The sequence below is a fragment of the Furipterus horrens genome, unplaced genomic scaffold (assembly GCF_987537825.1).
Source record: "Furipterus horrens unplaced genomic scaffold, mFurHor1.1.pri manual_scaffold_3, whole genome shotgun sequence".
In the NCBI taxonomy this organism is placed as follows: domain Eukaryota; kingdom Metazoa; phylum Chordata; class Mammalia; order Chiroptera; family Furipteridae; genus Furipterus; species Furipterus horrens.
This window is the reverse complement of record NW_028327173.1, coordinates 218354-245303: the sequence shown is the minus strand read 5'-3', so window position 1 is coordinate 245303 and position 26950 is coordinate 218354. Positions and strand designations below refer to the sequence as shown.

Here is a 26950-nt window from a genome sequence, read left to right as displayed (position 1 = left end):
GCGCCCCCTGCCTCACAGGGCAGCCCCCACCTGCACCCCTGCACCAGCCCAGCCAGTGTTCACACAGGTCTTAGGGGTCGCCTGTGTTCTGGATCTTGACATGGATCTACTCGTCATGGTGCCTGGAAAGGCAGCCACCACGGGGGGGACTGCTCCCACTGTCCCTGCCCCCAGCTTCCAGGTCAGTCCCTGGGCTTGTTCTGCCTGAGGCCTGGGCCTCTGCCAGGAACGGCCAAGACCGACACCAGGCCCTGTCCAGCCAGTGTGCACACTGGGAGGTGGGCACGCACCCAAGATGCCCCATTGGCCCACCACGGGAGGCCCAGCCTCATCCCCAGCACCTTCCGGGGGCTGCAGATGACAGGGGACAGGCCCTCGTGACACCTTGGGGAGCCCCAGGGAAAACATGTCCCTCAGAAGAGACAGCAGTGCCGGGGAGGCCACAGAGCCCTCCTTCCCTTCCTGTTCTGGGTTTGCGGCTCAAAGCTGCTCCACAAGCCGTCCCTCAGCTTCCTGTTGAGCACCTCCCAACAGGGCTGACGTGGACCAACCTGAGCCAGGGAAAAGGGCCCCCTGCTAACCCCCAGGCAGAGTGTGCGGTGCTGCTGCAAGGCCACCCCCAAGGCTACTTGGAGTGCCAACCCCACCGGCCTCACCCCCGCCAAGAGCTGTGTGCATATTCACTGCACGCAGTCTCCTCGCCAGAAGTGACCCCCACCTCCACCCAGAGCCACGTAAGGGGACTTGAAGCCTGCACCTCATCATGACGCTGAAGAGCCACCGGCGGGGCTGGCAGGACAGGTGCAGCACCTTCTAATGTGTTCAGACTTTATTTCACGGTGATTGAAAGACAGACTGGAGTTAGTAACGTGACATGTGGGGTCCCCTTCAGCCCTTGGGCCGAACAGCCCGCCCCCAGCAGCACAAGGGAGTGGTGGCCATGCGGGGGTGGAGATGGGACGGGCTGAGATGGAGAGGTGACACTGCCGTGAGGTGTTCCCGGCTGCCGAGCCTCTTTGCCATCCCCGCACCTGCCCCTTGGCCTCAGCCAGTCACTGGTGGCCCCTGGTCACTCTTGACACCAGAACTGGACTGAGGATTTGCTGCGCGGCACCCTCAGCTGCTCTCGGCCCAGATGACAGCCCCCGACCCCGACCCCAATGCCCAATGAAAGCAATGCAGTGGGAACTCTGTGGTTGCTGGTCGCCTGGACGTCTGACCTTGAGAAGGGGATGCTTGCTGCCCAGGCGAGCAGGCAACAGATGTCACCTACACCACAGTGGCCCGTTTCCTCTCAGGGTTCCTCATGGGGCCTGAGGTGTCAGGGAGGGGACACAGCCGTGTCCAAAGTGGCTGGGTCGGTGGGCAAGGCCAGCTGAGGGTCAGAGCCCTGGAACAAGCCTGAACCGGGCCTCTGCTCTCCAGCACCCTGGGAATGGTGGGCACAGCTGGGGGGTGGGGGAGGTGCCATTTGGCCCCAACAGTAACGTCATTTCTATGTCACAGTATTGGCACAGGAGGCCCAGGAGGGGCCGGCCAGGCTGGAGGCTGGTCCTGGGCAGGCGGCTGGCCCCCAGCGGGTCATGGACCAGCTCGGTGAAGGTGCAGGAGTCCCCTCCAATGCCGGCAGCAGCTTCCCCTCTGGGGACACGAGCCTCACCAGGCAGGGGGCACAGCAGGCAGGGCTGGGCGGAGGTGGCGGGGTGCGGGGTGTGTCCTGAGGCTGCTGTCCGAGCCACGCCCTCCGTGTTGCCTGTCAGCCCCAAGTTTGTCTCTGCAGCTTCCCTGCCAGGAGAGGAGGGAGGCCGGGCTAGGCGTCCTTCCAGCCAAACACAGGCAAGAAAATCATATCAAAAAAGCAACGAGTTTACAAAAATATAAAACGATTACAGCTGGTGGGTGGCGGCAGCAGTGCAGCTCATGGAGCGGGACAGGGCCGGAGCACCGGCTTGGTGACAGCATCCTCCAGCAGGTGCAGGGCTCGCCGTCCCACCACCACATCACGCAGGCAGCCCACGAAGCCCGTGCCATAGGCCTTGGGCAGGGCCAGGCCTGCGGGCAGTTTCTCCAAGCCCCCTGCAGGACAAGCACAGGACAGCCACTGGCTGTTACTCTGAGGGGCAAGCCAGACACCGGCGGGAAAAGGTACCCACCAGTGCCTGAATGACGAGGCCAGTTACCTGGGGCCCATCACTGCCCAGGGTGGGGCAGGTGACTAGCAGATGGGCTCTAGACTCCTGGACACATGCCACCCTGGCAGCTCACTGCAGGGGTCAAGAGGAGGAGACAGGGCCCTAACCTGGCTGGCCTGTCTGCTGCCAAGTGGCACTGACTCAGGGGCCATGCTCAGTGCTGGCCCCAGGGGGTGGGGTTGCCCCCCCCAGAGATTCTGAGACCCTCCCTTGGCCTCCCTCCAATCACTCACCCAACCACAGGGCTCCATCTGTGTCCAGCTGCGTGGCACCGAGCGGGGAGGAGCCGGTCACGGGGGCCTCATTGCCCACCTGAAGGGAGCCTTCCCTTTGCTCCCTGGAGGGGAGAGAGGGCAGGGTGAGGCCATTGGGTGACTCCAGAGGGCCCACTCTGCCACCTCCAGGTCCTGAGCCCCATCTAGTATCCCCTTGGGGCTGGGACAAGGTGGCACTGAGCCCTAGGAGAGCCCTTGGTGGCCAGGGCAGGGGGGTCATGGGGGTTCAGTTTTGCTGGAAGGGATGGCCAGCCTCTGACCAGAGGGACATGTCCCCACCAGCAAGGACCCCTTTGCAGATCAGAGGTTCCCTGACTAACTGCTGTGTCCTCCTGTTCCTCCCCTTCCCTAGCTGTGACCTCAGGTTGGACGGCTGGTCCTGCCCTTCCCACCCCACCAGCCACCACCCGCTGTTGTTCCTGATATGCCTGGGCTCCTGGCTGACCTATGTGCCCTGACCCGCAACCAGCGGTTGGTGTTGACTGGCACGGTGGAGCGTAGCACCACGGGCTGGGAGCCCAGGTCATAGGTCAGCTGCAGGCGCCCATCCACGATGGCCAGGGCGACATAGTCCGCCCGCTCAGTGGCCTTGCCGCTCCACAGCACCAGCCCCTGCGTGGCCGCGGTGCGCAGGCTCAGCTCAAAGTGGTCACTCTGCAGCGCCTTCTCGCTGGGGGGCAGAGGACTGGTCAGGGCCTCCTGGAGGGTGGAGGGGGGCGGGAGGGGCAAGGCAGGGGGGCAGACACCAGCAGGGGGCAGATGGACGGGAGGCAAGGCCACATTGGCAGACACGATAGAGGTGGACAGACAGAAGGACAGCTCCGCAGACATCAGAGTGATGGGGTGACAACAGGCAGACGGCAGGGCCAGGGCACCAGGTGCTTACCTATGAAGGGCCCCGGAACCTGGAGCTTCGGGGCTTAGAAGCAGGAAGAGAGGGAGGCAGGTGAGCAGGGGACAGACAGGCTGTAGTACAGGTGGGGACCCACAGCAGCCCTCCCCATGTCCCCTCTCCAACACTGGGAGGCAGGAGGAGCAAGCATCCTTGGAAGACATGGAGGACCTGGGCCATTCACTCTACCCCGCAGAGCCCCAGCAATGACACATGTGCAACACGCATGTGCAGGCACAGAGCTGGTGGACATGGCCCCGGCCGGGTGTAGTGTTCCCGAGGCGAGGCATGAGGGGGTTGAGAATGGAGACTGAGGCCTCCCTGCTGGGAGAGGCCCTAGATGTCCCGGCACACACGTGCAGGCAAGCACACGTGCACGTGGATGCGGATGGTCACTGGGTGAGGGCTGTGGCTGAGCGGGTGGATGGGGGACCACCCTTCAGCACACAGCCAGGGCAGGGGGTAGCTCCCCACTTCTAAGCCAGGAAACTGAGCCTCATGCAGCACAGACAGTCCCAGCCCTGGCCTCCACCTGAGAGGGAAGCTCTGCCTCTGCCCCGGGTGGCCAGGAGCAGAGAACGGGGTAGTGAGAGTGAGGGCGGAGGGGCCCAGGCTACTTACGCTGGGATCTCATTGGTCAGTTCGCTTGGAAACAAAGAGACAGAGATGGTGAGCGGAAGGGGGGCAGGAGGGCAATGGGCGGGCACAGCGGGGCCTGCCCTTCCCGGCCACAGAGCCGAGGGCAGATGCAGGGCGGCCAGCGTCTCGCCCTGCCTGCGTGCAGACAGGACGCGACGGACAGCCAAGGGCCGAGGGGTGCATTACCTCTCCGTCACGGCATTGAGGTACTCGATGTAGGTCCGTCCATCAAAGGCCAGTGCGTCCAGGTCCCCCGCCGACTTCTCCATCAGCCCTGAGAGACAGCGAGGGTGAGGGAGGGCTGGGGGGCCCACCGCGCAGCCTCCGCCCAGCCGGCAGTGCTCACCTGTCTCACAGTGCAGCCCCGAGAACCCCCCAGGACACAGGCACTCGTAGGAGGCCTCCCGGGGGAGACAGGCGGCCCCGTTGAGGCATGGGTGGCCCGAGGCCTGGGTACAAGGGTGGTCTGCGAAGGACGAGACGTCCACCGCCCGCACCACATGCTCCTGGGTCAGCAGCTGGTGACCTTTCAGGGACACCTAGGGGGACGGAGGAATGAGAGCCACAGTCCTGCCCGTCATCCTCCCTGCCGGGACAGCCCCCCCGCAGGATGTCCCCTCCAGCTCATACCAGCTGGATGGCGCCATCGAAGCCAGAGGACACGGCCGCGGCCCGGGCCAGCTTGCTGAAGTCAGGAGCCCCGCCCAGGTAGAGCGGCTCCTTCAGGTTGAGGATGGTGTGGGACACCTGGGAGGAGGCGCTGGGTGAGCAGCTGTGGAACCGCCCGCTGGGCAGGCACAGGGTGCTGCATCCCACCAGGCCCCCCGCCCCCCCTCCCCCGGCCTATCTACAAGGCAGTTAATCGCGTGGGTGTGGCCAATGTGGGGCTTAGTGGCCGGGATGGGGGCTACTCTAGGGACGGAGACGGCAGAAGGTGACGTGAGCATGAGCAGGGAGACTGGTACCTTTCGGGATTTCTGACATCCGAGGAGCGGGGTAGGGGTTGCAGAGCAAGGCCAGAGGGCAGAGAGCAGACAGAAGCAGAGGACAGATGGGAGAGAAAACAGTTCAGTGAGAGCCGCGTGGCGGGGGCTGCCATGCCGCTCAGGAGGAGGAGGAGGAGGAGGAGGAGGAGGAGGAGGAGGAGGGAGGCCCACGGCCCGGGACTCACTGGGGACTCGCCCTGCACGCGGGGCCCATCGTTGACACGCATGGCGCCTTTGCGGCCGTTTCGCTCCAGGGAGACCCTGGCCCAGGAGCCCAGGGCCACTGGCTCCTTGCTCCTGGTGAGAAGGGAGCGACATGAGCTCCACCGCCTGCCCCGCCAGGAGCCCCAGTGACCCGGCCATGGGTCCCCAGCATTGTCCCCACCCACATGTGCACACCTGATGACTGCAGCCCCCTTGCCCAAGTCATAACGGAACTCCAGGTGGCCGTCACGCAGCGCCAGTGACACAAAGTCCCCCGTGCCGTCTGTCTTCTGCCCATTGTACAGGAGCAGGCCGCTGGGGCCACGAGCCAGGAACACCACCTCCAGTGCCATCTTCTCCCTGGGGTCACATGGAATCAGGCGGGGGGGCATCTCGATGCCCAGGGGCTGGGCAGGACCTGGGGGGCTGCCGCCACTCATCCACCCTTTCTGCCCCACTGACCCCAGGTCCCGCTCAAAAGTGTGCAGGCCTTTCAGCTCCAGGTAGGAGAAGCCACTGAAGTCAGCCAGGAAGGGCCGGGGATCATTCCGTTCTGAGACTGGAGGATGGGAGAGGAGTCACATTGGGTGCTGGGCCTGACAATGGGGTCCCATGCACCTCCACCACTCTGTGACCCCCAGCCTCAGCCCCAACCCTGACCCTGAGCAGAACCCAAACCCAAATGCTGACCTAACCCTCCTCCCTCCCCTGAGGCCTGGCGCCCCCACCTGTTTGGCAGAGTGCGCCCCCTTGTCCCAGGGGGCACTTGCACTGGGCCTCACCCCCAGGCAGCACGTGGCAGGGGGCTGCCCCATAGCAGGGGTTCGGCTCGCAGGGGTTCTTCTCCGCACAGGTTGGGCCTGGACAGAGACAGGATGGCATCCCAGGAGGCTTGAGCACCTGCCCCCAAAACACAGCCGTCCCCCCAGCACCCAGCCCAGGCCCCGTCCTCACCGAAGCGGCCCGGAGGGCACTGGCAGTGGAACATGCCGGCCTCCAGGGCCTGGCACGGGGCCCCCCCGAGGCAGGGGTTGGGTAGGCAGGGGTGGGCCCCGCACTCGCCCACGCCAGAGCTCCTGGTAGCAGCCTGCGGCCAGTTGCTGAGCTCCAGGCGCTGGTTGTTGACGTCCAGCAGGCGGATACAGCCCCGGAGGCCGACACTGACAGAGGTCCGCTCGAGCACCCTGTGCCAGGGTGGGGGTCAGGGGTCAGGGCTGCTCTCCACCCCCCATTTGGTGCTCGCAGATGGCCAGCCCCCAACACAGGGCAGGTCTGGAGGTGGGCTGAACATCAGCCCAGTCCCTGCCTGGTGGTCACTCTTATCCTCAGGGACGCCACCCACAGATGGGGAGGAACCAGGACCCGGGTCCAGGGCTGGGGTCGAGGCCAGGGCCGCAGTCAGGGTGCACACCCTCTCTCCACCCGCTTTGCTTTTGCATGGCTTGGGCTTTCTGGATGCGGCCAACAAGTCGAAGGTCAGGATCTAGGTCAGAGGCTGGGTTTGGGGCCAGGGCCACCCCAGCCCTCTCTGATGCTCACACAGAAGCCTGGTCGTCTGGGACGCCGCCCACAAAGAGGTCTGTGTCCAGGTTGAGGCCATCAGTGCCACTGGGGCTCTGGCCCAGGACGGGGAGCTCGCCGTCCACTGAGAGATTCCCCTGGCGCCAGTGCCGGGACAGCTCCAGGCGGTGCCACCGGCCAGGCTCCACCGGCACCGTGCTGGTCAGCACCAAGGGCCCTGAGCCTGTGTCAAATCTGGGGGAAGGAGAAGCAGGTCCTCAAAACAGCCACCAGGAGCCAGGACCACTGCCCCGCCCACCTGAGCTGCAAAAGGCCCCGCCCCCAGAGCTGCACACGACGCGGTCCCCGAAGCGGCATGAACCCCGCCCCCCTTCCCACCTGAGCTGCACACGGCCCCCCAGCAGTGCCAGCGCCAGGAAGTCCTTGCCCCGGGCGCCCCCGTTGTAGAGCAGCAGACCCTGCGGCTCTAGCGCGCGGAACTCCAACTGTAGGCGCAGCGTGTGGTAGGCACGGAGGGTGGGGAAGGCCAGGAAGGAGCGTCCCCCGAAGGATGGCACCGAGGGGCGCAGTGCTGCGAGACAGGCAGCAGCTGGAGGGGACAGAGGACGAGGGCCCCAACAACCCTGTCCCCAGCCAGGGGGTGGGAAGGCTCCTTACCCTTTACCCCAACCTGCCCCCTCAGCCTGGCTGCCACACCCCTGCTGCCAATGGTGGCTTGACCCAGCCCCCAAACCTGCCCCTCATTTGCCTCCCTCCAGCAAGGATGCCCCTTACCCTCCTCACAGATGGTGCCCCCCCTGCCGGCCGGGCAGCTGCAGGTGAAGGTTCCACCCGAGTCCTGGTCCTGGCAGGTCCCCCCATGGAGGCAGGGCTGGGAGTCACAGGGCCTTAGGGGCTGCTGGGTGCCTGGGGGCAGGGGCCGGCGTCCAAGCACCTGACTGGGGGCCGTGGTGGGGGGCCGGCGTGTGGTGGGGGGTGCTGTGGTCCTGCTGACGGGCCGGCTTATGTGACCAGGGTAGAGGGCCCGAGGGGTCATGGTAGAAAGAGCCATAGTGGTGGCCCTGGCTGTGGCTGCAGCAGGGGTGGCTCCCGTGGTGGCTCCCGTGAAGAAGGCAGGAAACCAGTCTGAGGGCAGGGGGAGCTGTCAGGGCCCCCAGGCAGCAAGGCACGAGTGGGGCTAGCGAGGGGGATGCTGGTGGCCGCCGGGGAGGGGCCAGGTGAGCTGTGGCACAAGCCAGACCACACTCACCGAAGTCCATGAAGCGCACATGCTCCTGCAGGGGCCGTCGCACCCCCAGGGCCCGGCGCCGGGAGGCCTGGATCTGCCGCAGCAGGGCGCGGCCCACGTCGGGCGCCCTGAAGCTTGTGGCTGGGGAGGAGGCACATTGAGCGTGGCAGAGCCCTGTGTGGCCCCCCCGCCTCCTGGGAGGGACCAGGTTGGGGGCTCACTGGGGTCAAAGTGCACATCCACAATGGCCCGGACGGAGTTGCCGGGCCCCAAGTCCCGCAGGTGGACACTCCAGAAGTCCTTCTTAACGTCCGAATTCCGGAAAAGGTCATCGAGCTGCGGGTGAGGAGTGGGTAAGGGCTCTGGGGGCTGCCCTCCCACCCTGGCTTTCCTGGGTCCGCCTGGGAGGAAGACAGGGCTGCGTCCCAACCCTGCAGGCCCTGAACTCACCGCACTCTCGATGCTCCTGGCCGTCTCCCCGAACAGCTCTGATTTGGGGTCAGCCATCTCCGGCGTGTAGAACAGCTCCTGCCCATCCACTCCCTCGAGCTCCAGCACACCCTGGAACGCCTTGGTGGCTGCAGGGGAGGGGACAGTGAGGCCTTGCCCGGCACCCGCCGGCCTCTGGGCCGGCCATGGGCACAGGTCCCAGCAGCAAGCCACACAGGTGCAGGGCAAGTGGCGGTTAGTCAGATGGCCATGAGGTTAGTGGGCAGCCAGGGGCAGGGCTGGCATCAGTTACCAGGCAGACTCCTTGGAGCAGGGCCCCAGGCCAGCTTGCAACAAGAAAGACAGGTTAGCCACAGGGGCCTAGGCACCACACGTGTGCGGGAGCCAAGACCTCATGTGTGCACGTACACGTGCGTGCACCAAATCCCCAAGACCACGCACATGTGTGTACTAAGGTCAGAGCACCATAAGCGGTGGGCGCCCACCTACTGGGCAGGCCTGCTTCCTGGGAGACAGCATCCCCGGCCGGGTCCGGGCCACTCCTCATGTTGTACCCCGGCCCCGGCCCCCCACTCACCAGGACAGTTGGAGCCCTCTGCATCCAGCGAGGGCGTCTTGCCGTCCGAGCAGCAACCCAAAGGTGAGTTGTAGCAGGAAGCCTTCTCGATGGGTGGCCCAGGGGTCATAGCGCTGCTGCCCTCGGGGGGTTCAAGTCCTGGGGAGGTGCAGTCTGAGCCAAGCTGCAGGTGACAGCTTCGTGGGCCCCGCCCCTCCCCCCTGCCCTGAGCCCCTGCTCACCCCCTGAGCCGGCCCCACTGGCTTCCAGGTCCCCACTCAGCTCCTCATCACCACTCCCGTCAGCACTGCCAGATTCACTGAAGGCAGACGTGGCAAGGCTGCCTGCCGTGGGCGGTGCTGTGGGGGGCACGGTCAGTACAGGCCTCCAGGTGGTCCTAGGGATGCTGGCGGTGGTCTGAGGCTGTGACGAGGGCCGACGGGTGGGCCGGCTGTGGGCGGTACTGCTGGGAGCCAGGGGACGGGCGCTGGGTGGGAACGCCTCGCTCAGGTAGTGCCCCGAGGTGGCTGCAGACGGAGATGTCGGGCGGGCACCAGCAGCAACAGCCTCTGAGGAGAGGGGGGTCGGTTGGGCGACCAAGTCAGGGCAGGGTCAGACCCCCCTGGTCACTTCTGGGGTGGCGGGTTGGACCTCACCCTGGCACGGGCCGAGGTTCTGGATAGAGATGTGAAGGCCCTGGCGGCAGGCGATGGTCCTCAGCTGACATTCGTTACCATAGGTGACTCCATCCGACCCACAGACCTGGGCACAAGGGCAAGGATGCTGTGGGGGAGCCCCTCCCGACCCCCACCACGCCCCTCATGCCCCACCCCTCACCTTGGTAGCATTCACCCCTGGACAGGTGGGTGTTGGGCACATGCAGTGGGCAGAGCCAGCCTCCTCCACGCAGGACGCCCCAAACTCACAGCGCATCTCAGCACAGGTCTCAGGTGCCGAGGAGTCTGGGGCGCAGACACAGGAGACCCCACTGGCTCAGGAGGCTGGCCACCATGATGGCCACACCCCCAGCCCAGGGAGCCCCGATCAGCACCAGGCCAGGCCCTCACCTGTGGCACAGCCAGAGGGGCCCAGGGCACGGCCGTCTGGACACTGCCCGCACTTGGGCCCAGCCACCCCAGGCTTACAGGAGCACAGCCCGGTCATTTGCTCACAGTCGTCCCGCACAGCACCCCGGGGGTCACAACTGCAGGCTGAGGGGACACGGGTGGGAGGGGGGACCTGAGGCCTGTGCCTGGTTTCCCCACCGGCCCCGGAGCCCAGCTGCTGCCAGGTGTGGGCCAGGCCAGAGCCTGAGTAGGGGACACTGAGGCACAGCAGCAGCGTGGACAGGCAGGAGAGCTCAGCTGAGGGCCAGCTGTGGGTCCTGTCACTCACGGGTGCAGCCACTCCGGCCATCGGTGACAATCCCACGGAAGTTCCAGTAGCCGGGCTCACAGCGGTCACACTTGAGGCCGCCCACCCCCGGGCGGCAGGAGCACTGGCCTGTGCCCGGGTCGCAGGTGCCACTGTAGGAGCCGTGCGGGTTGCACTGGCACCAGCCTGCAAGGTCAGGGTAGGAGAGGGTCACGGCAGCTGCTGGCTCGGCTGGCTGTGGGCCAGGGTGGGCTCGGGTACTCACTGGGGCAGCCGGCCAGGCCCACGCCCCGGGCGGCAGTGACGTTGTCCTGGCAGCAGCCAAAGGGGGTCTGGATGCAGTGCAGGGGGGCAGCAGGGGGCATCGGAGCCACAGTGGGGCCTGCAGAGGAGACACTACCCCACCTCAGCCTCCCCGGCCGTCGCCATCGCCCGCCTAACGCCAACTGCCGCTGGGGCCAGAGGCTGGGGCTCAGGCCACAGAGGAGGATCCCACACCACATATAAGATCATGTCTATCCACACAGGACCAGGAGCACATGAAACCCCTACAGATCAAGGACACTGCAGCCCTGGGCACACCGTACAACCAGAGCCACACATGCTTGGATCAGTGTGTCTTTGCGGCCTGGCACACACATGCACACACATGAAGAGGTGTGGGTACACACATTCACCCATGTTCCCTCCAAACTTCCCACCTGCACACACCTGCATGGACACACCTGGGCTCTTATGCACCGTGACATTTACTGTTAGAGAGAGAGAGAGAGCGTGCCCACGCGGTGGGCCTTGCTGACTTCCTGCTGCCTCCCTGCACTGATGCCCAAGGACACGTGCTGGCGCATACCCGGCCACGCCCGCGCGCCCACGCACCTCGGCAGGCTCCGAGAGCCACCACATACAGCTCTTGCTGGGACTCGCACCGGGCCTTCTTCAGCTCACACTCCGTGCTGTAGGTGACACCGTCGGAGCCACAGACCTGGAGGGGTGGTGTCAGTGGGGGTGGCCATGGACCCTGCCTCACTGCATGCCCAGCCAGCACGGGTGGGGACCTCACCGGGCTCCTCAGGGTGTCCTGGCAGCTGAAGCCACAGACACACGGTCCGTCCTCTGAGTCCTCGTCCCAGACGCCACCACGCTGCCGGCACAGCTCCTGCTCCCACTCGCCATCCTCTCCAGAGCCGGAGCCCCCAGAGCCGCACTCAGCTATGGGGAAGGGGCCATCACCCTGGGGTGCTGGTGGAGCCGGCGCCCAGCACACCACACCAGCCTCCAAGCCTACCCTGCTCACAGGGCCCTGCCCGGGCCTCCTCAATCTGGGTCTGCTGCTGGCAGGCGGCCTCACGGAGCTCACAGGCGCTTTGGTACGTGACGCCGTCGCTGCCACACACAGGGCTGGGCGGGGGGCGCTCACACCGGGGACACACACACCGCCCCGCTGAGCACACCGCCCCAAAGGCACACACTGTGTCTCCGCAAGTCTCTACAGAGGTGGGGCCAGGCCATGTCAGCAGACCCCAGCCAGGGGACGCGGGGACCACAGCCCCCCGCCCACCCCACTCACGGCAGCGTCCCGGCGAGGCCACATGCAGGCTGATCTGGTGTGTGCAGGCATGGACATGCAGCTCACACTCGCTGGCATACGTGTGCCCATCAGAGCCACACACGGGCTCGGCCAGGGCCACGCACTCGGAGGGGCACACACAGCGCCCGGTCTCGGCCTCACACAGGGCTCCGAAGCGGCACTGCCCACAGCGGTCTGGGAAGGAGGCTCCATCACCATGGTGCCCAGGAGCCCCGCCCACCAGCAAGACCCAGCTGCCCACCACTGACCACAGGGTCCTCTGCGAGCCACCCGGATCTCCCGCCCAAGGGCGCAGGATGTGGCCTCCAGTTCGCAAGTGCTGCCATACGTGACGCCGTCACTGCCACACACAGGATCGTAGATGCCCGGACACGCCTGCTGGCACACACACTCAGCTCCTCCGTTCTTCACAACACACACCGCCCCGAAAAGGCACTGCACCCCGAGGCACGGGGACTGGGGCTGGTCTGCAGAGAACACAGCACTCAGTAGGCCCGCCTCCCGCAGGCTGACGCACAAGCCCCCAGCTCCACGCAGCAGCCCCTCTCCCGGGGTGGGGATGGCGCAGGAAGAGTGGACCAGGAGAAGGGTCAGAGGCAGAGGACACAGCAGAGAAAGGGACAGACACATGACAGACACGGACCGGGACATGGCCCCAGCCTCCCGCACAAGGGCGGCGTGGGCTCTGCTCAAGACGGGAGCTTCCTGATGGCCCACAGCGGGTTGCGTGAGGGCCAGGCTTGCCCAGCCCATCAAGGCCACTGACGCCTGACCACCAGCCACCCTGAGACACATGTGCACGTGTGGGGAGCTCTCTGTGCATAGGAGGGTCTGCAGCCTAGAGTCAGACCCAGGGCCCCACAGGGGGAGGAGGTGTCTGTCCACTTGCTCTGAGGACCACAAGGCCAGGCAGCAGCGAGCCACCCCCCCCGCCGCACTGGGGGCAGACCTCAGGCTGCAGGCTCCCGGCGGCAGGCACGGCACCTCATCCTGCCCGTAGGTCAGGCTGGAAGACACAAGAGGCGCAGCCGAGAGGGAAGGAAGGACAGAGGAGAGGAGACAGACGCAGAGAGACCGCAGAGACCACGGACCCAGGGACACAGCTGGAGGTGGGCAGAGCACAGCAGCCCTGCCCCCCGTCGGCCCCTCAGAGCCCCAGTCTGCCTCTAAGGGACCCAGAGGGCTGTGGGTGCTTCACAGGCCCCCCCTCCGCCTCACTGAGCCCAGGTGCTACGGGCACCCTCCTGACAGACCCCACCGCCCCAGGGCTCCCTGACAGACACCCTACCAGGCCCCCAGAGTGGCCCGCCCTTGCCCAGGATCCCAGCAGGAATGTGACTTGGGATGGAGGTGGCATGTGATGATGGCGCCGGGACCGGCGCAGGCCGCCTGCTCCAGGCACGGACCCCCCAGTGCTCACCACACGGGCCCTGGTGCTTGGGAGGGATGTCGCGCTGCTGTTGACACTCGGCCTGCTGGCGCCAGCAGTCGTTGTCATATGTGTGCCCATCGTGGGCGCACACTGGTCTGTAGGTCCCGTCGCAGACAATGCGGTCACAGGAGCAGCGGCGTCGGCCTCGGTGGGACAGGCACACAGCATTGAACCTGCAGGTATCTGGGCACTGGTCTGGGGGCAGGGGGCAAGGAGGTCAGAGGCCAGAGTGCCACGCCAGCCCCAACCTGGGACATGCAAGGGAGGCGTGGGCACAGGGGTGGCGTGCAGGGGACAGTGAGCACAGGCAGGGTGGGGCCCTCCCCGGGGTGCCGCCCACCTCGGGGCTGGCACTGTCCAGAGCGCACTTTCTGGAGGAGGATGCCGCGGGCTGCCCCCGTGCGGCCCATGACACAGTCATTGTCGTAGGTGACTCCGTCATCCCCACACACCGGCGCCTGCCGGGGAGGGCAGCTCTCCGGCCGAAGCAGTATCTCGGGGCGACGTGTTCGGGGGTTCACGCGGCAGATGCGGCTCGGGTCGCTGAGGGTACCCTGGCAGGGGTCTGAGGGTAGGAGGGCGGAGGTCAGGGCACGTGCGCTTGCACACAGGGGTCACACTACGTGCGCTGGCGCAGCTCACCGCAAGGGCCGTCGAACTTCTTGAAGATGTTCTCCTGGCGGGCGCAGGCGCGGCGCAGGAGCTGGCACTCGCTGGGGTAGTCGGCGCCGTCGCTGCCGCACACGGGGCCCCCAGGAGCCCCGCGGCAGGTGGCAGGGCACAGGCATGTGGCTGTCTGTCCGTCGGCAGAGCGTGCACAGGTGCTGCCGAAGCTGCAGGTCACGTTGGAGCAGGGGTCGCGGGGCCCTGTGAGCAGGGCAGGGTGGGGTCACGCTGGCCGCCCCACGCCCGCTGCGCGCCTCACCCCCGACCCCGCCCCCCGCGGGCAGCACAGGCAGCACTGACCGCAGGGCCCGCGGAAGAGCAGGCGGATGCGCCTCTGCTGGCTGCACTGCGCCCGCTGCAGCTCGCACTCGTTGCTGTAGGTGGAGGCGTCAGAGCCGCACACGGGCGCCACCACGCTGGGGCACGGCCGCTTCTTGCACACGCAGGAGGCTCGGCCCGGATCCTCCCCACTGGGCTCGCAAACGGCGCCAAAGCCACACAGCATTCCTCGGCAGGCTGGCGTGGGGAGGGAGGGAGGGTCAGGGCCGCCGCGGCCAGTGCCCCACCCCACGGCCAACTGTGCGCACGGCCCAGCGTCTACACTGTTCACTCATCAGACTCCACGGACACGTTCACGTGTGCACCTGTGTGATCACACAGGCTCATGCTCACACAGGCACATGCTCGGGGATGCACTCACAGGCCCTGCCCCCAACTCGCCCTGGGCTTTTCTCCGCCTTTCCTCATGCAGAACCTGCTCTGCCTTTGCCCCCATGGCAACCGTGGAGGGGACATCTCCCCACCTGCCAGGACAACTCGGTCACAGGGCATCAGGGCCCTTGGGCTGCTCAGGAGTCCTCCCCGCATGATCAGACCGGTGACCTACCCTTCACAGCCCTGACCCTGCAGTGTCCACCAGCACTCCTGACCCCTGCCACCTCCCCATGCCTTTCTTGAATACCTGAGGTCACACAGCTGTGGGGGGGAGAACTGAGGTCAGGTCACATGCTCCATCCTCTGGCTCAGGCCAGGAACCCAGCTGCAGCCCCTCAGCTGCCCTGGCCCCCATCTCCCCACAACTTACCCTCCTGCTCCTCTGGAGGCCACCCACACTCTCGGACTGGTCCCCACGGGGGCCCTGCCTCTACCCACCCTCACCTTCCACACCCCCAGGCCCTCGCTCTGCGTGTGGTTGGCCCTCCTGGTCTCCTGTTCCCCAGGCCTCCCCAGCCTTGCGGGTCTCTCTCCCTGGGGCCCCTGGGGGCCTCCCGCACTCCCCTGTCCTCCTGAGCCCAGCACCACAGCCATGCCCTCACCCCCACACCCTCAGGGCCAGACAGGGAATCCGCAGGCCTGTTGTCTTTTTTCTTTAAACCTCTTAGTTCTTGGGAGCTGCGTGTGCCCAGCACACATCCTATCACAGAACCTCTGTGGCAGCCGAGGAAGTGCCATTGGGGAGGGGCCACGCCCCAGAGTGCAGGGCGCAGGGGCAGGCTGGCTCCTCAGGACCCTGGCACAGGACTGCGCGCCCACAGGGCGAGGGGCCATTAGAGACCGCAGCTGTCGGGAGCTAATCAATGTTTCTTTGGGTCCAATTAGCATTAATAAGTTATGGGGGATGGGGAGGTTCCTCCCGCCCCGTCACCTCCCACCAGACTCAGGAAGTAGGGTGGGAGGAAGCACCCACAATTCTATGGAGGGTGGGGAGCAGGGGAGCTGGAGCTGGCTGTTCCCATAGCAACAGCCTGCCCCAGGCTCCTGCTGTCTGCCTGGGTGTCCCCACCCTCACCCCACACAGGCTGACTGAACCAGAGCCTGGGGCTAGTGTGGAAACCCAGCCTGAAGTCCTGACAGCCCACTTATGCTCCCCCAGGTCCCCCATCAGATCCTGCAGCCAGGCTCTCCCCAGTTCTGCATCCACCCGCCATGCCTCAGCATCCCCTTCTGTGACAGGGGCCAGTGGGACCTGCCTCCGGGGTTGGTCCCTGCAAAGGCTTGCAGGGCACTGGGTGCACACGCAGCTCTGGGGGGAATGCCAGCTACCATGACAGCTATGGCAACAAGAGCTGTTGCTACCTCAGCCTCCCCACTTGAACAGTGTCCACCTGGGACCCGTTTCTGTTTTTTTTAAAGATTTCATTTGAGAGAGGGGAAGGGAAGGAAGAAGGGGAGAGAAACATTGATCAGCTGCCTCCAGTACACACCCCAGCTGGGGACCTGGCCCGACACCCAGGCATGTGCCCCAACCCGGGAGTTGAACTGGCGGCCTTTTCGTTTGTAGGCTGGCACACAACCCACTGAGCCACACCCACCGGGGCCCATGAACCCTCTTCCCACTTCCCATCCTCCTCGGTCCCTGCAGCACGTCTCTCTCACATTCAGTCTCTCTCACCCAGGGCCCCTCGCACCCCCTGGGCCGAAGCCACTGGCACTTGCTGATGTCCAGCTGGCTGTTCTCTTTGGCCTCAACTGGACCTGCTGACCAGGATTTCTCCCAGGGTCCTGACTCCATGGCCAAGGACCTGGTCACCTCACTGTAGCTTAGGCTCCCCAGCCAGCAGCTGTGTCTGTGCCCTTAGGCTCAGGCCTCTGTCTTTGTCTGGTCACCCGGGCACAGCCAGACCCCGGCCAAGGTCCAAACCCCTTGGCCAAGGACAACCACTTCTGGGTGACCAGCATGCTCCTCACCCGCCAAGGCCTGCACCTTCCTCCACAGCCCAGGGATCTGCTTTGTCCCTCAAGACAGACACCTGGGGAGTAAGTGGACGAGCAGAGCTGGGGCGCCGGGGCAGGGGCAGGGAGAACGGACAGAAAGGCTGGAGACCAGAGACCTCAGACAACCACCTTGGGACCAGCGGCTGGGCTGCAGGTGTCTGAGGGCAGAGGGGAGAGGGGAGGCTAGGTGCCTCTGGGGGGCCATCAAGCTGAGGCCCCAGCACGGACCCCAGGTCCCGGTCCTCCCCCGCCCACCCAGAATGACAGTTCCCAAGGGGCGGTCTCCAGGCTGTGAAGTGGGAGTGGATCTCCCGGCTCCCAGGGCAGCTGCAGCATTTGGTGAGTCAATTCGGGCAAAGCTGAGGTTGGGGGCATAATGGACTCATTCCCTGTCCAAGATGAAACCACTCTCCCTCTCCAGGCCACGCTCAGACCATTAGCCAGGTAGGGACTGCTCCTGTGCACCCCGTGATGCCAGCTTCATGACTACCCGTTCACACAGCTGCACCTCCAGGGGCTAGGGATCACAAAGTCTCAAGACTAGTTTCTTGACTGGATATAAAAGACACGTAAGCACAGAGGCCACGCACACCGGCAGGTGCGGTCACACACATACACGCGTTCATGCATGCAGGCACAGCTCACTGTACCAGCCACGCCCGATGCGGGGCAGGCGCCGCCGCTGCACACCTGTACGGGCTCTTAACATCATGCAAATCATCAGTGTGAGTGCAGCGGGAGCACCCAGACACTGGTCTGCGCGCCCAACGGGTCTCCTCGGGGCCCTGCATGCCTGCCCCAGCCCTGCCTCCTGCAGGACTCTCTAGCCACTCTGCTTCCCTCAGTCCCGCTCCCTGCAGGCCTGAGCCCACCCCACCCCTGCTCCCAGTGCGCGATGCTGGAGGCAGCAGTGGCTTTTCACAGCTACCCCCTGGAGCAGGTGTATCAAACTCCCCTCCAGGTCTCAGGCAGGCTGGGGATAGAGCGAGTGGACACCCTGAGACCTGTCTGTGGTCACAAATGTGTGGTGTGTGCGCCTGCGAAGATGACAATGGCCAGGGTGTGTGGCTGTCCCCGAGTGTGCAAGGGGATCGGAGCATGGGTGTGGGGTCCCTGTGTGCAGCTGTAGGAAGGGAAGTGTGTGTAAAGGGCAGGAGACACGCCAGCCCTTCAGGCTTCAGCAGAGGACGCTAAGAGAGGGGAAGGTGTCCTCCCACTAAGCCAATCCTAAAATCCAGGGGGCCCTAGGTCTACTGCCCATAACCTCTAAAGAGTCCTGGGCCCCGGCCCCCAGTCCAACACAAAGCTGCCTCCTCCCATATACAGACGGCCCCTATATGTGACTTCCGTGAACCCGGGCAGGTATTGGCCAACCTTCCCCCGAATGGACCCCAGAGACCCTGCCTACTAACAGCTTCCGCTCTACCCCACACACACCTGCAGGCCCCCTAGCCTGCTCAGTCCCAGGGCCAGGCCCTCCAACCCCTCCTCAGACAGCCAGTGTTGGTCCTGTGAGGCCCCCAGCCTGGCCCAGTCCCCCACCCTCTGCACACATGCACCCATCTCACCACCTGCAGGCTCAGGGCTTACGGCCAGAGTCACAGCCGCACTACATGTAAAGGCTGGCACCAAGACACAGCCAGACCCAGGGGCTCCAGACCCTCTTGTCCAGCCTCCTCCCGGCTCCAGACACACCCCAAGAATGGCCTCTGATCCCCCAAAGTGCCATGCCCCTCCAGACATAGACTCCCAAGCTCAGCCTGTCACCAACCAATGCTTCCACTCACCATCCAGAGGTGTTGGGGGCACCGGTGTGAAGTGGGTCCCAGGTTTGTCTGGAAAGAAACAAATCTCCATGTTAGGCCCCTTTGAGCAGGTGCTTCCATGGCCTGCCCTTGTCCAGACTGGAGTCACTCCTGTCTGTTCATCTCCCTCCCCCGGCCCCACCCTGAGCCCTGATGAGTGGCCGAGGCTGGGGCTGGACAAAGGCAGAGGCCCTTGCTTGTCTCTGGCCTTCCAGCTGCACGGTCATGGCCTGACTCTGGTCAAGTGGGGCCCACCTACTCCCCAGGTGAGCCCAGCCCAGAGCCCCACTCCCAGTGTGATCAGCTGCCCCTTCCTCCCCAGCTCCCAAAGAAAGTTGTTTCTGCAGCTCAGGATGGTGGTCAGCCCCCTATGAGCCCAAGGACCCACAGAATTGCCCATTCTGTCCCCAGGGCCAGACTGAGCTGCATCCCAGCTGGTGGCCTCTCTGTGACCCTGCCTGTCCCCCAGTCCTTGGCAGCCGAGGCAGGGCAGCTCGGCCAGCACAGGCAGGGTCACTCGGGCCTGGCCCAGGGCAGCCACGCCTGCAGCCACGTACAGTTGTTGAGGAACAGCAGCACCGCAAAGCCGAGCGTGGCCGTAGCCAGCAGGATCAAGCAGACGTTGCAGGGGACCATGAAATAGCGCACCAGCAAGGAGACCCCATGTTGCTGCCGGGGGTCCCGCTCCAGCGGCAGTGGAGGCATGGCCCGTGACTTCTCGGCCTCCACTGTCAGAATGTGGAGGTCCTCACGGGGTGCCCTTGGGCCTCTTCGGGGCCACTCCCCCCATCCTGGAAACCCTGGGGCAGCTGACAACAGCTGTGTTCTCAATCTCAAAGTTCAGCTCCAGTCACAGTCAGGGGCACCAGGCCCCCTCCACACCCTCCCGGCTCATGATGGGCAGTGCGCAGAAGTCTCTGGGAGCAGAAATCCTAAATGTGGGCTCAGAGCAGGGCGGAGGAGGGACTGGGAGCCAGCAGCCACCCGTGCGGTCCGCAGCCTGTCCAGGCAGGCGGAGGTCGCCAGCGGCTCTCCATAGGACTCTGACAGCTGTCTTCTGGGAGCCCCCGGAGTCCCAATCCTGGGCAGGCGGGCTACCCTGGAGAGGCCGGTCCGGTCGGCGGGGCCTGAGAGCCGGCAGGCCCCTTGGTGGGGCGGCGCGCAGGGCAGGGCGCGAGACCCTCGGCCGCTCCAGTCCCCGGCAGAGGCGGGGCGGCGATGGCAGGGAGCGGAGCGGGAGGAGCCCGCGCGTCAGCAGGCTGAGAAGAAAGAGCCGCTGCACTGGGCCGAGCCGGTTCCCCTCGCCCGCGAAGCTGGGCCCGACCAAGGCGGTGAGTGAGGGGCGAGGGGCGCCGCCGAGGGAGGGCGGAGAGTAGAGACAAAGGAAGACGCCTCCAGGGACGCCCGTGTCCGCGGGAGGTCGAGAGGATGGGGACCCGGAGGGCGCGGCACACAAGCAAGGGGGCAGGCGCAGCAGCTGGAAAGGGGGCAGGGGTGGGGCTGGAGCGGGGTCTTGGGCGGGGCGGGGGCGGGTGAAGGAGGCAGGTGCTGGGGAGTGGGGCGGGTGGAGGGGCCAGAGTGGGGCGGGGCCCGGGACTGGGCGGGGCCGGGGTGGGGCTGCGGCGGGTCCCCTCCAGCTCCCACTCCGCTGGGCTGGGCAGTGGGCAAGGTCTGAGGCCCCGTAGGGGGGCTCAGGCCTGGGCGAGGGACCCCGTTCTGGGCGGCCGGCGGCCTGTCACCGTGTGTGCCTGCGCGCGCCTCTGCTCCAGCGGCCCCGCCCGGGCAGTGCGGGGAGGAGGGGTGGCGGGCGGGGGCTGCAGGTGCGCACACGTTCTAGGAAAGCGGGCTGAGTCCTACACGGAGGGTGGAGGCGACACGATGGGCCCGCCTCTCCCCAGGAACAGACAGCAACACCTCTAACCACCCGCGCGCCCCCCAGCTTTCTTCCGGGCGGCGAAGGGAACATGCAGACGAGTTCCTGCCGCCGGTGCCGGGACTGCGGGCGCGGCCCCGCGGGCTCGGAGCGCGGCCGTGACGTCACCGCGGGGCTGCCGCCCGAGGTCTCCACACCGCCCCCCGCCGAGGGCACACTATCCCGGCGCCTGCCCAGGCGTCAGGTCCCCAGCTCCCTGATGCTGGGGCGGGGGCGTCCACACCTGCCACATCTCACCCTCCCGGCCAGGATCCCATAGGTGCCCATCTCCATGCCGAGTTCACTCCCTTGCACTCCCATCCCTCCACTTCCCACGGTCCTTCCAGGGCGGCCCCTAAGCACCCACCGCCGCGCCCACTGAGGCCGCCCCCTCCATCCTGGACCTGGTCACAGGCCCTCCACCACCTGGCCCTCCTAGAGACTCCCAGCCCTTTCTGGGGAGGAAGAGGAAGCTGTGGGCGAAAGAAAAGTGCGGCCACATACTAAACCCCTAAACCTGACAAGCTCAGGGAGGCCCGCGCCAGGGCCTGACGGGCTCGGAGACAGACAGCAACCACGCAGTGTGGCCAGGACACAAAGATTCCTAAGTGCGGGTCACGGCGGGTGTCACATCCTGGGCCTGTGGCTTCCTGGACAAAGGTCAACGCTCACTTGGCAAAGGTCAACGTTCACGAGAAGGGAACCTGTCTGTGGCCTTTCTGCATCCCAGGTGACACGCCTTTGAAATGTCAGTCCCATCCTCTCCAGACCCCTGAGGGCACACCCAGGGCAGGACAGAGCCCCTCCCATCCCCTCGCTCCCTGCAGACCACCTCCACGTGCTGGGGAGTCCCTAACCGCCCTGTGCCCACCCACGCACGCACAGAAGGACAGGCCTCGCCGTCTCACTCCGGCCAATCCCAGAGCTCGCCCGCCGTGCCTTCTCCCGCCCCTAACTCCCCACGAGGGCACTCCCTGTAACCCCTCCTTACTCCTCCTCCTTGATTCTAATGCAGAAACCATGCTGCAAACAAGCCCTTCTCTGGAGCCTGTTCTCAATCTGTCGAGATTTTGCTTCCAGGCAATTGTCAGTTTGGCTCAAATAAATGTATAAAAATTTTCTATTGTATGATTTCGAAGTTTCTTACATCGACAAAGCACAGTCTCAAGTAGAAGGGTCCCTCTTATTCTTGGGGTCAGTACCCGCCAATGGCTACTGAAAAGACTTAACTGCATCCTGTCCCCCCAAGTCACAGCCATCCCATCACAGTCTGGTCACACTCACACGCTCAGACACCGCATGCAGGCCTGGGGGAGGAATCTGCGCTTGTTGCCCGCAGATCCCCTTTCAGCCAAACTGCTGGTACCACGGCCACCAGTGTTCCCAAGGCTGCTCTCTAACCCCATCTTGGTCCATCTTGGGAAACAGCGCTGACCACACCCAGGTCCCTGGAGGCCCTCTCCCTAGACCTGGGGGCCCCTCTGCCCTGCCCTCTGCAATGGCACTGCCGGCCACCTCTGTGCCTCCAGCTGGACCCCCAGGGTATTCCACCTACCCAGGTGTCCAGCTGCCACACCAACGGGCCCCGGAATCCCCACCCTGGTCACCGTCTCCTGGGCAGAGGGCCCCTCCACACACACCCCCAGCCACCCACCAGCCAGCGCCCAGTCTGCCTGCCCATCTATCTCCCTTACCACCTCTCTGTCCCTAAGCAGGCACACTATTGCCTCATGCCACATGGGGTCAGCCCTCCCGTCAGGGTCCCCCACCACCCACAGCAGAGGTCTCCAGATCTCAAGGCATCCTGGTACCGAAGGTTCTAATAAAACCCTGCAGGAAAGGCCAATAAACGAAGTGGTTCCCACACCCCACGCAGAGATGGATCCAGAGCATAATCCATCAGACCCCGTGGACACCCTGGCCCCTGGCCACCTCGCTCTCCTTGGGTCCTCCCACCCCCGCTCACCTCACTGGACCTACGCACTGCCCAGGCCACACTGAGAGTGCCCGTGGCTCCCTTAGCACCGCCCTGGACTGGAAGCACCCAGGGCAGGGGCTGACCCAGAGCCCAGGTGGTCATGCACGTTCCCAGTTGCTTCTCACTGCAGCCCTTGGGGCAGGAGCCACATCCCTCAGCTCAGAGAGGACCCCTCAGACAGTGCCAGGGGTCAAATCACAGGTGGTGCCCAGAGTCCCCCCGGCATCCGTGTACAGGAACCCTGTGCTGCTGCCACTGCAACTGGGGACATCGAGGGGGGCTTCATGGGAGGGGTAAGCCTGGGGATCAGCGGGAGCCTGGGGTGGGGCTGGCAGAGGAGGCCTCCCTCAGGCAGACCCTGGGGTCTGCCCACGATGGGATGGGGCTTGGGGCCCACATGCCTAGCCAGGGGAAAGGGAACCGGCAGGCCGCCTGGTCCCTCCCAGCCCCAGTTCCAGTCTGAGCCCCCCGCAGGGGCTGGCGGCCTTCAAAGACAAAGGGCCATTGAGGCCCCAGACCCTGCTGGGGGAGGGGAGCTCGGGCTCCCAGAGCTATTTTGGGATCTTCAGGCTCAAAATCATTCAGCCCTGAGCAACCCAGGCCAGCTCACACCCCAAGAAGGAACAGAGGACCCTCTGAGCGGAGAACCAGCCCACTGGTCTCTGGGTGCACATACAGCAACATGCAACCACACACAAGAGCCCACTTTGCGGGTTCCAGGTGTCAAACAGGCACTGGTGTCACCTGCCCACATGCACGGCAGGTGTCATTCACTCTCCAATGCACATACACGCTGGGCACCTCACACATGCACCGTCACGCACAACCGCGCTGCTCCTCTGCACACACATGCCCTGTGCACACCCAGATCGGCTCTGGGCACCTCCAGGTGTTCCTCCGGCTCTGAGAGGGAGTGTGGGGGATGGGATCAGGAGAGGACCAAGTCCAGCCCACCGGTAACATGCTGCCCCTTTCTCATGCAGATGACCCCTGGCTCAATCCGGAAGGGCTGGGGCCCAGCTCCTTCCCAGAGGATGGGACAGAGGTGGGGCAGGGCCGCCCTCTGGACTGTGTGCCCACCGCACACCCACCTCTAATGGAGCCCAAGTCACAGGTGTCTGGCTGCCTCGGTGGGGGAGGGGACCAGAACCCAGCACAGCAGTCCCCCTCCCCCACCCCTGAAGGTGTCTGGTCTCTGCCGTGGCAGTCCCCTCCCCCAGCCCGAGCAGACAATTGGTGTTTCACAGCAGGACGTCTACGCTGGACCCAGGCCAGCCTTGGGGAAGGAGGTGGCATCCAGCCCAGGCCCCAGATCCAAGCCTCAGGTGAGGCCGGGAGGCGCCCACGCTGGACTCCACACTCCAACGTTAGCCGCACTGCAGGGTGGGGGAGTCTACATGAACTTGGGGAAGGGGCTAACCAGGGCTGGTTCACAACCCATATGGCTGAGTGCCTGGAAGGCAGCTGCTGACTCACTGGCCAGGGCACCCTCCCTCACCACACTCATCCCTCAGTGCAGCTCCTGCCCATCCGTGCCCTCCCCGCCCCCCCAGCCAGTCTGCACCCCGCCCCTGAGGGCTAAGTGCGGGAGGTGTGTCCCCAGTCAGATAAGCTTTCTGCACTGGGGAGCTTCCACTGTGGTGGTGGGCGCACTAGATTGCAGGGCCCGAGGGGTGCTATCTGCAGAGACCTGAATGCGGGGAGAGGGGCTTGCACATATCTGGAGGAAAAGCCCCCAGACAGGCAACTGCAAAGGTCCAGGTGACAACAGGCGGCTGCAGGAGGCCAGGCGGAGCCAGTGTGGTGCAGACCCAGGGGGAAAGCAAGGAGGCAGGTCCTCAGGCCTGGGGAGCCCGGGGGAGGGAGCCCGGCCACCAGCCAGGACACAGGCTGCAGCCACTAGGGGGCACCTGCGGGACAGAGGAGGGGGAGAGGCCGCTGCAGAAAAGGCAGGCGTGGCTGGGGCTGGCCCCTGCCTCTGCCCTCTTCCCCAGGACAGCCCGCCAGGTAACGCACATCCCCAGGAGGAAAGAGAAAGCGAGGGCAGCCAGGGAGGCGCACAGGTGTGGTCAGTGAGTCAGCGGTGAGTCGGGAGGCCTTGTGCACCTGCCGAGGACCCAGCTGGATCGAATTGGACACCACAGGAGGCGATGGGGGGGATACACAGCCCAGTCCCCAGGTCCGAGTATGGGGGGACGCTTCCTCGAGGAGGCAGCTGGCTGGTATCAGGATAAAGAGGTGTGGCAGACACAGGGACACCGGAGCAGAAAGACAGAGACAGACCCAGAGAGGAGAAAGCTGGAGAGATGAAAAGACAGATGCCAGCCCTAGCCACCGTGGTGCAGTGGACTGAGCACCGGCCAGAGAACTGAAAGGTTGCAGGTTCGATTCCCAGTCAGGCACACGCCTGGGTTGTCGGTCAGGTCCCCAGTTTGGGGCCTGGCGAGAGGCAACTGACCCAGTGTGTCTCTCACACATTGATGTTTCTCTCCCTCTTTCTCCTTCCCTTTCCCTCTATCTAAGGGTAAATCAGTAAAATCGTTTAAAAAAGAAAGAAAAACACAGATGCAGCACAGGGTGACTCTGGAGGCTGCCCAGGTGCAGATGGGAGAGTTTTAAACGACCAGCAGTGAAGGAGCCAGGTACCAACTGTCAGGTGGAAGGCTGCAGCTCCGAGGGGCAAACGGCTGGGTTCCCACCCAGGGGTCATGGCAGCGCACGGTGGGTTCCCAGCCCTCCCCCTGCACCAGGCCCACAGCAGCTTCCTCCCACCCTTCACCTTTCCTTCACACTAAGGACCACAGGCTGCTCACCTCATCCCGCTGTCTCTCTGCCCAGAAAGCCCCGCCCCCTGCACCTCACCCCTGCACACAGCACACACCTGGCTCCTGATAGCAGGGGCCAGTGCAGGTAGCAGCAGCGGCCCCTCCCAGTGGCCTTTCGAGGATCTGCTGTGGGTGGTGGATGTGGGTGTGGATGAGGAAAGAACCAACAAATGAATTAATGAAAGATATGCCCCACCCCCCCAAGGAGGAGAAGTGGGCCGACATCCCCTCCCCATGGCAGTCAGGTCAGGGCCACATTCGGACCAACGTGTACACTGGGGCCTCACATCTGTGGGCGGAGGCTGCCTGCTTCTCCCAGGGCGCAGGGTGGGGGGACTGAGCGGAGCAGCAGGAAAGGTGCATGCCCACCTCAGTCGTGACAGACTGCCCCACAGACTCAGGATCCGGCAGGCACACGAGGGGACTGTGAAGCCCAGTGGCTCCCAGGAACTCCCTCCTGTCTCCAGCACTGAGAAGTGCAGGAGGAGACTCCAGCCCTTTGCCAGGCATGGGGTTAGGGGAGGGCAGGGGGCCACGGCTGGACACTGGGGCAGTGGCAGAGGCTGGGCTGGGACCCACAGAGGACAGCGGCTGAGCCCTGTCCCCAAGGCCCTGGCACACACTCAAAGGTCACCCTTAGCAGCAAAACCCGAGTGGCCAGAATCACAGGCCACCTGCTGGGGTCTGACCACAACTCTCCTGGGCACAGACTGCTGCATCTGAGGCCGAGGGCACATGATGCACACAGATGAACACGTGCACACGCACATGTGAGGCCACACAGCTACACAGAGCCCTCCCTCTCAAGCCCCTCTCCATGGGGGACAGTGGCCAGGAGGGGCCTCTTCACTTTCCCAGGTCCAGCTGTCCCCAGCCCCTGGCAGGGGGCCTTCCTCAGAGGAAGTTCTCAGGATCTGCTGGAGGGGGGAGGCCCCTGGGAGGGAAGCTCCACTCTCTGAATCCCAGCCACAACCTGGGCTCCAGCGTGGCTCCTTTTGGGTCCCAGTGCAGACCCACGGGGGGCAGAACGCCCTCCTCAGCTGGGCTGTGTCACTGTCATTGGGTAATTGTCACTGGGGTGCAGTCTTATTTCTCTGCACGAGAGGCGGGCACCTCCTGGGACTCTGGAGTGCCAGGTGCCACTAGAGCTACTGTGGTGACCGTGCCTGCAGCCCCGGCCTGGCCCCAATGACCTGTGTGGGTGTGGGGCCAGGGTCCCTCTATCCCAGTGGGGAGCAGCTGTCAGGGCCCGGAGGTCATGGGGGCAAGAAAATCCACCCCCCTCCACCCAGGCCTCCGGGCAAGGGTTGAACCTGGAGGGGGACAGCTGGTCTGGGACCCACAGGTGGAGGCAAAGGACTGGGGAGGGCAGAGCCTGTTGCTGCAGCTGTTTGCCACCCCCTGCGGGGTTGGGGGGACTCACCCTGCAGGAAGGAAGCAAAGCAGACAGGCTGGAGGAGGCAGCGCAGGGGGCGGTGAAATGGCTGTCTAGACCCAAGGCCCCAGGTCCGCCCGCTTCCCCCACAACCTTCCCTGGGGCAATCCCTGCACTTCCGGCTCAGCCTGTCAGGACTTGGCGGGTGGGGGGCGCGTATAGCCCCAGACTTAGGCCGGCTGGCCTTGGCCAGGGGACCTGACCCTTGCTCACGGGTGCAGCGCGGTCCTGGCCCCCAGAGGCTGCCCAGGGTACAGGCAGCCCCCACCCCCCAGTG

General features: G+C 65.1%; 1 protein-coding gene across 4 annotated transcripts in view; it reads right to left on the bottom strand.

Moving 5' to 3' along the window:
* Positions 1–1845: 1845 nt before the first annotated feature.
* Positions 1846–26950, bottom strand: part of AGRN (agrin) — a 31570-nt gene continuing 6465 nt past the window's right edge. Inside the window, exons 3-39 of one of the 4 annotated variants that reach the window (XM_090268399.1) lie at positions 18506–18553; positions 14304–14519; positions 13980–14204; positions 13678–13902; positions 13326–13532; positions 12154–12372; positions 11885–12079; positions 11603–11803; positions 11378–11526; positions 11194–11299; positions 10583–10699; positions 10339–10503; positions 10011–10154; positions 9781–9905; positions 9600–9705; positions 9186–9512; positions 8965–9102; positions 8388–8515; positions 8159–8273; positions 7959–8078; positions 7484–7834; positions 7088–7280; positions 6728–6943; positions 6143–6372; positions 5917–6048; positions 5651–5747; positions 5384–5548; positions 5170–5281; positions 4964–4975; positions 4629–4745; positions 4345–4537; positions 4185–4272; positions 3981–4004; positions 3354–3386; positions 2913–3137; positions 2426–2529; positions 1846–2076 (exon numbers count right to left, since the gene is read on the bottom strand). In XM_090268399.1, coding sequence (XP_090124525.1) covers positions 1919–2076; positions 2426–2529; positions 2913–3137; positions 3354–3386; positions 3981–4004; positions 4185–4272; positions 4345–4537; positions 4629–4745; positions 4964–4975; positions 5170–5281; positions 5384–5548; positions 5651–5747; positions 5917–6048; positions 6143–6372; positions 6728–6943; positions 7088–7280; positions 7484–7834; positions 7959–8078; positions 8159–8273; positions 8388–8515; positions 8965–9102; positions 9186–9512; positions 9600–9705; positions 9781–9905; positions 10011–10154; positions 10339–10503; positions 10583–10699; positions 11194–11299; positions 11378–11526; positions 11603–11803; positions 11885–12079; positions 12154–12372; positions 13326–13532; positions 13678–13902; positions 13980–14204; positions 14304–14519; positions 18506–18553 — 5726 coding nt within the window. In that variant the 3' untranslated portion in view covers positions 1846–1918. Of the gene's footprint in view, positions 2077–2425; positions 2530–2912; positions 3138–3353; positions 3387–3980; positions 4005–4184; positions 4273–4344; positions 4538–4628; positions 4746–4963; positions 4976–5169; positions 5282–5383; positions 5549–5650; positions 5748–5916; positions 6049–6142; positions 6373–6727; positions 6944–7087; positions 7281–7483; positions 7835–7958; positions 8079–8158; positions 8274–8387; positions 8516–8964; positions 9103–9185; positions 9513–9599; positions 9706–9780; positions 9906–10010; positions 10155–10338; positions 10504–10582; positions 10700–11193; positions 11300–11377; positions 11527–11602; positions 11804–11884; positions 12080–12153; positions 12373–13325; positions 13533–13677; positions 13903–13979; positions 14205–14303; positions 14520–18505; positions 18554–19080; positions 19289–26950 lie in introns of those variants that run through there. The other 3 variants (XM_090268403.1, XM_090268401.1, XM_090268402.1) reach the window with 3 other exon arrangements.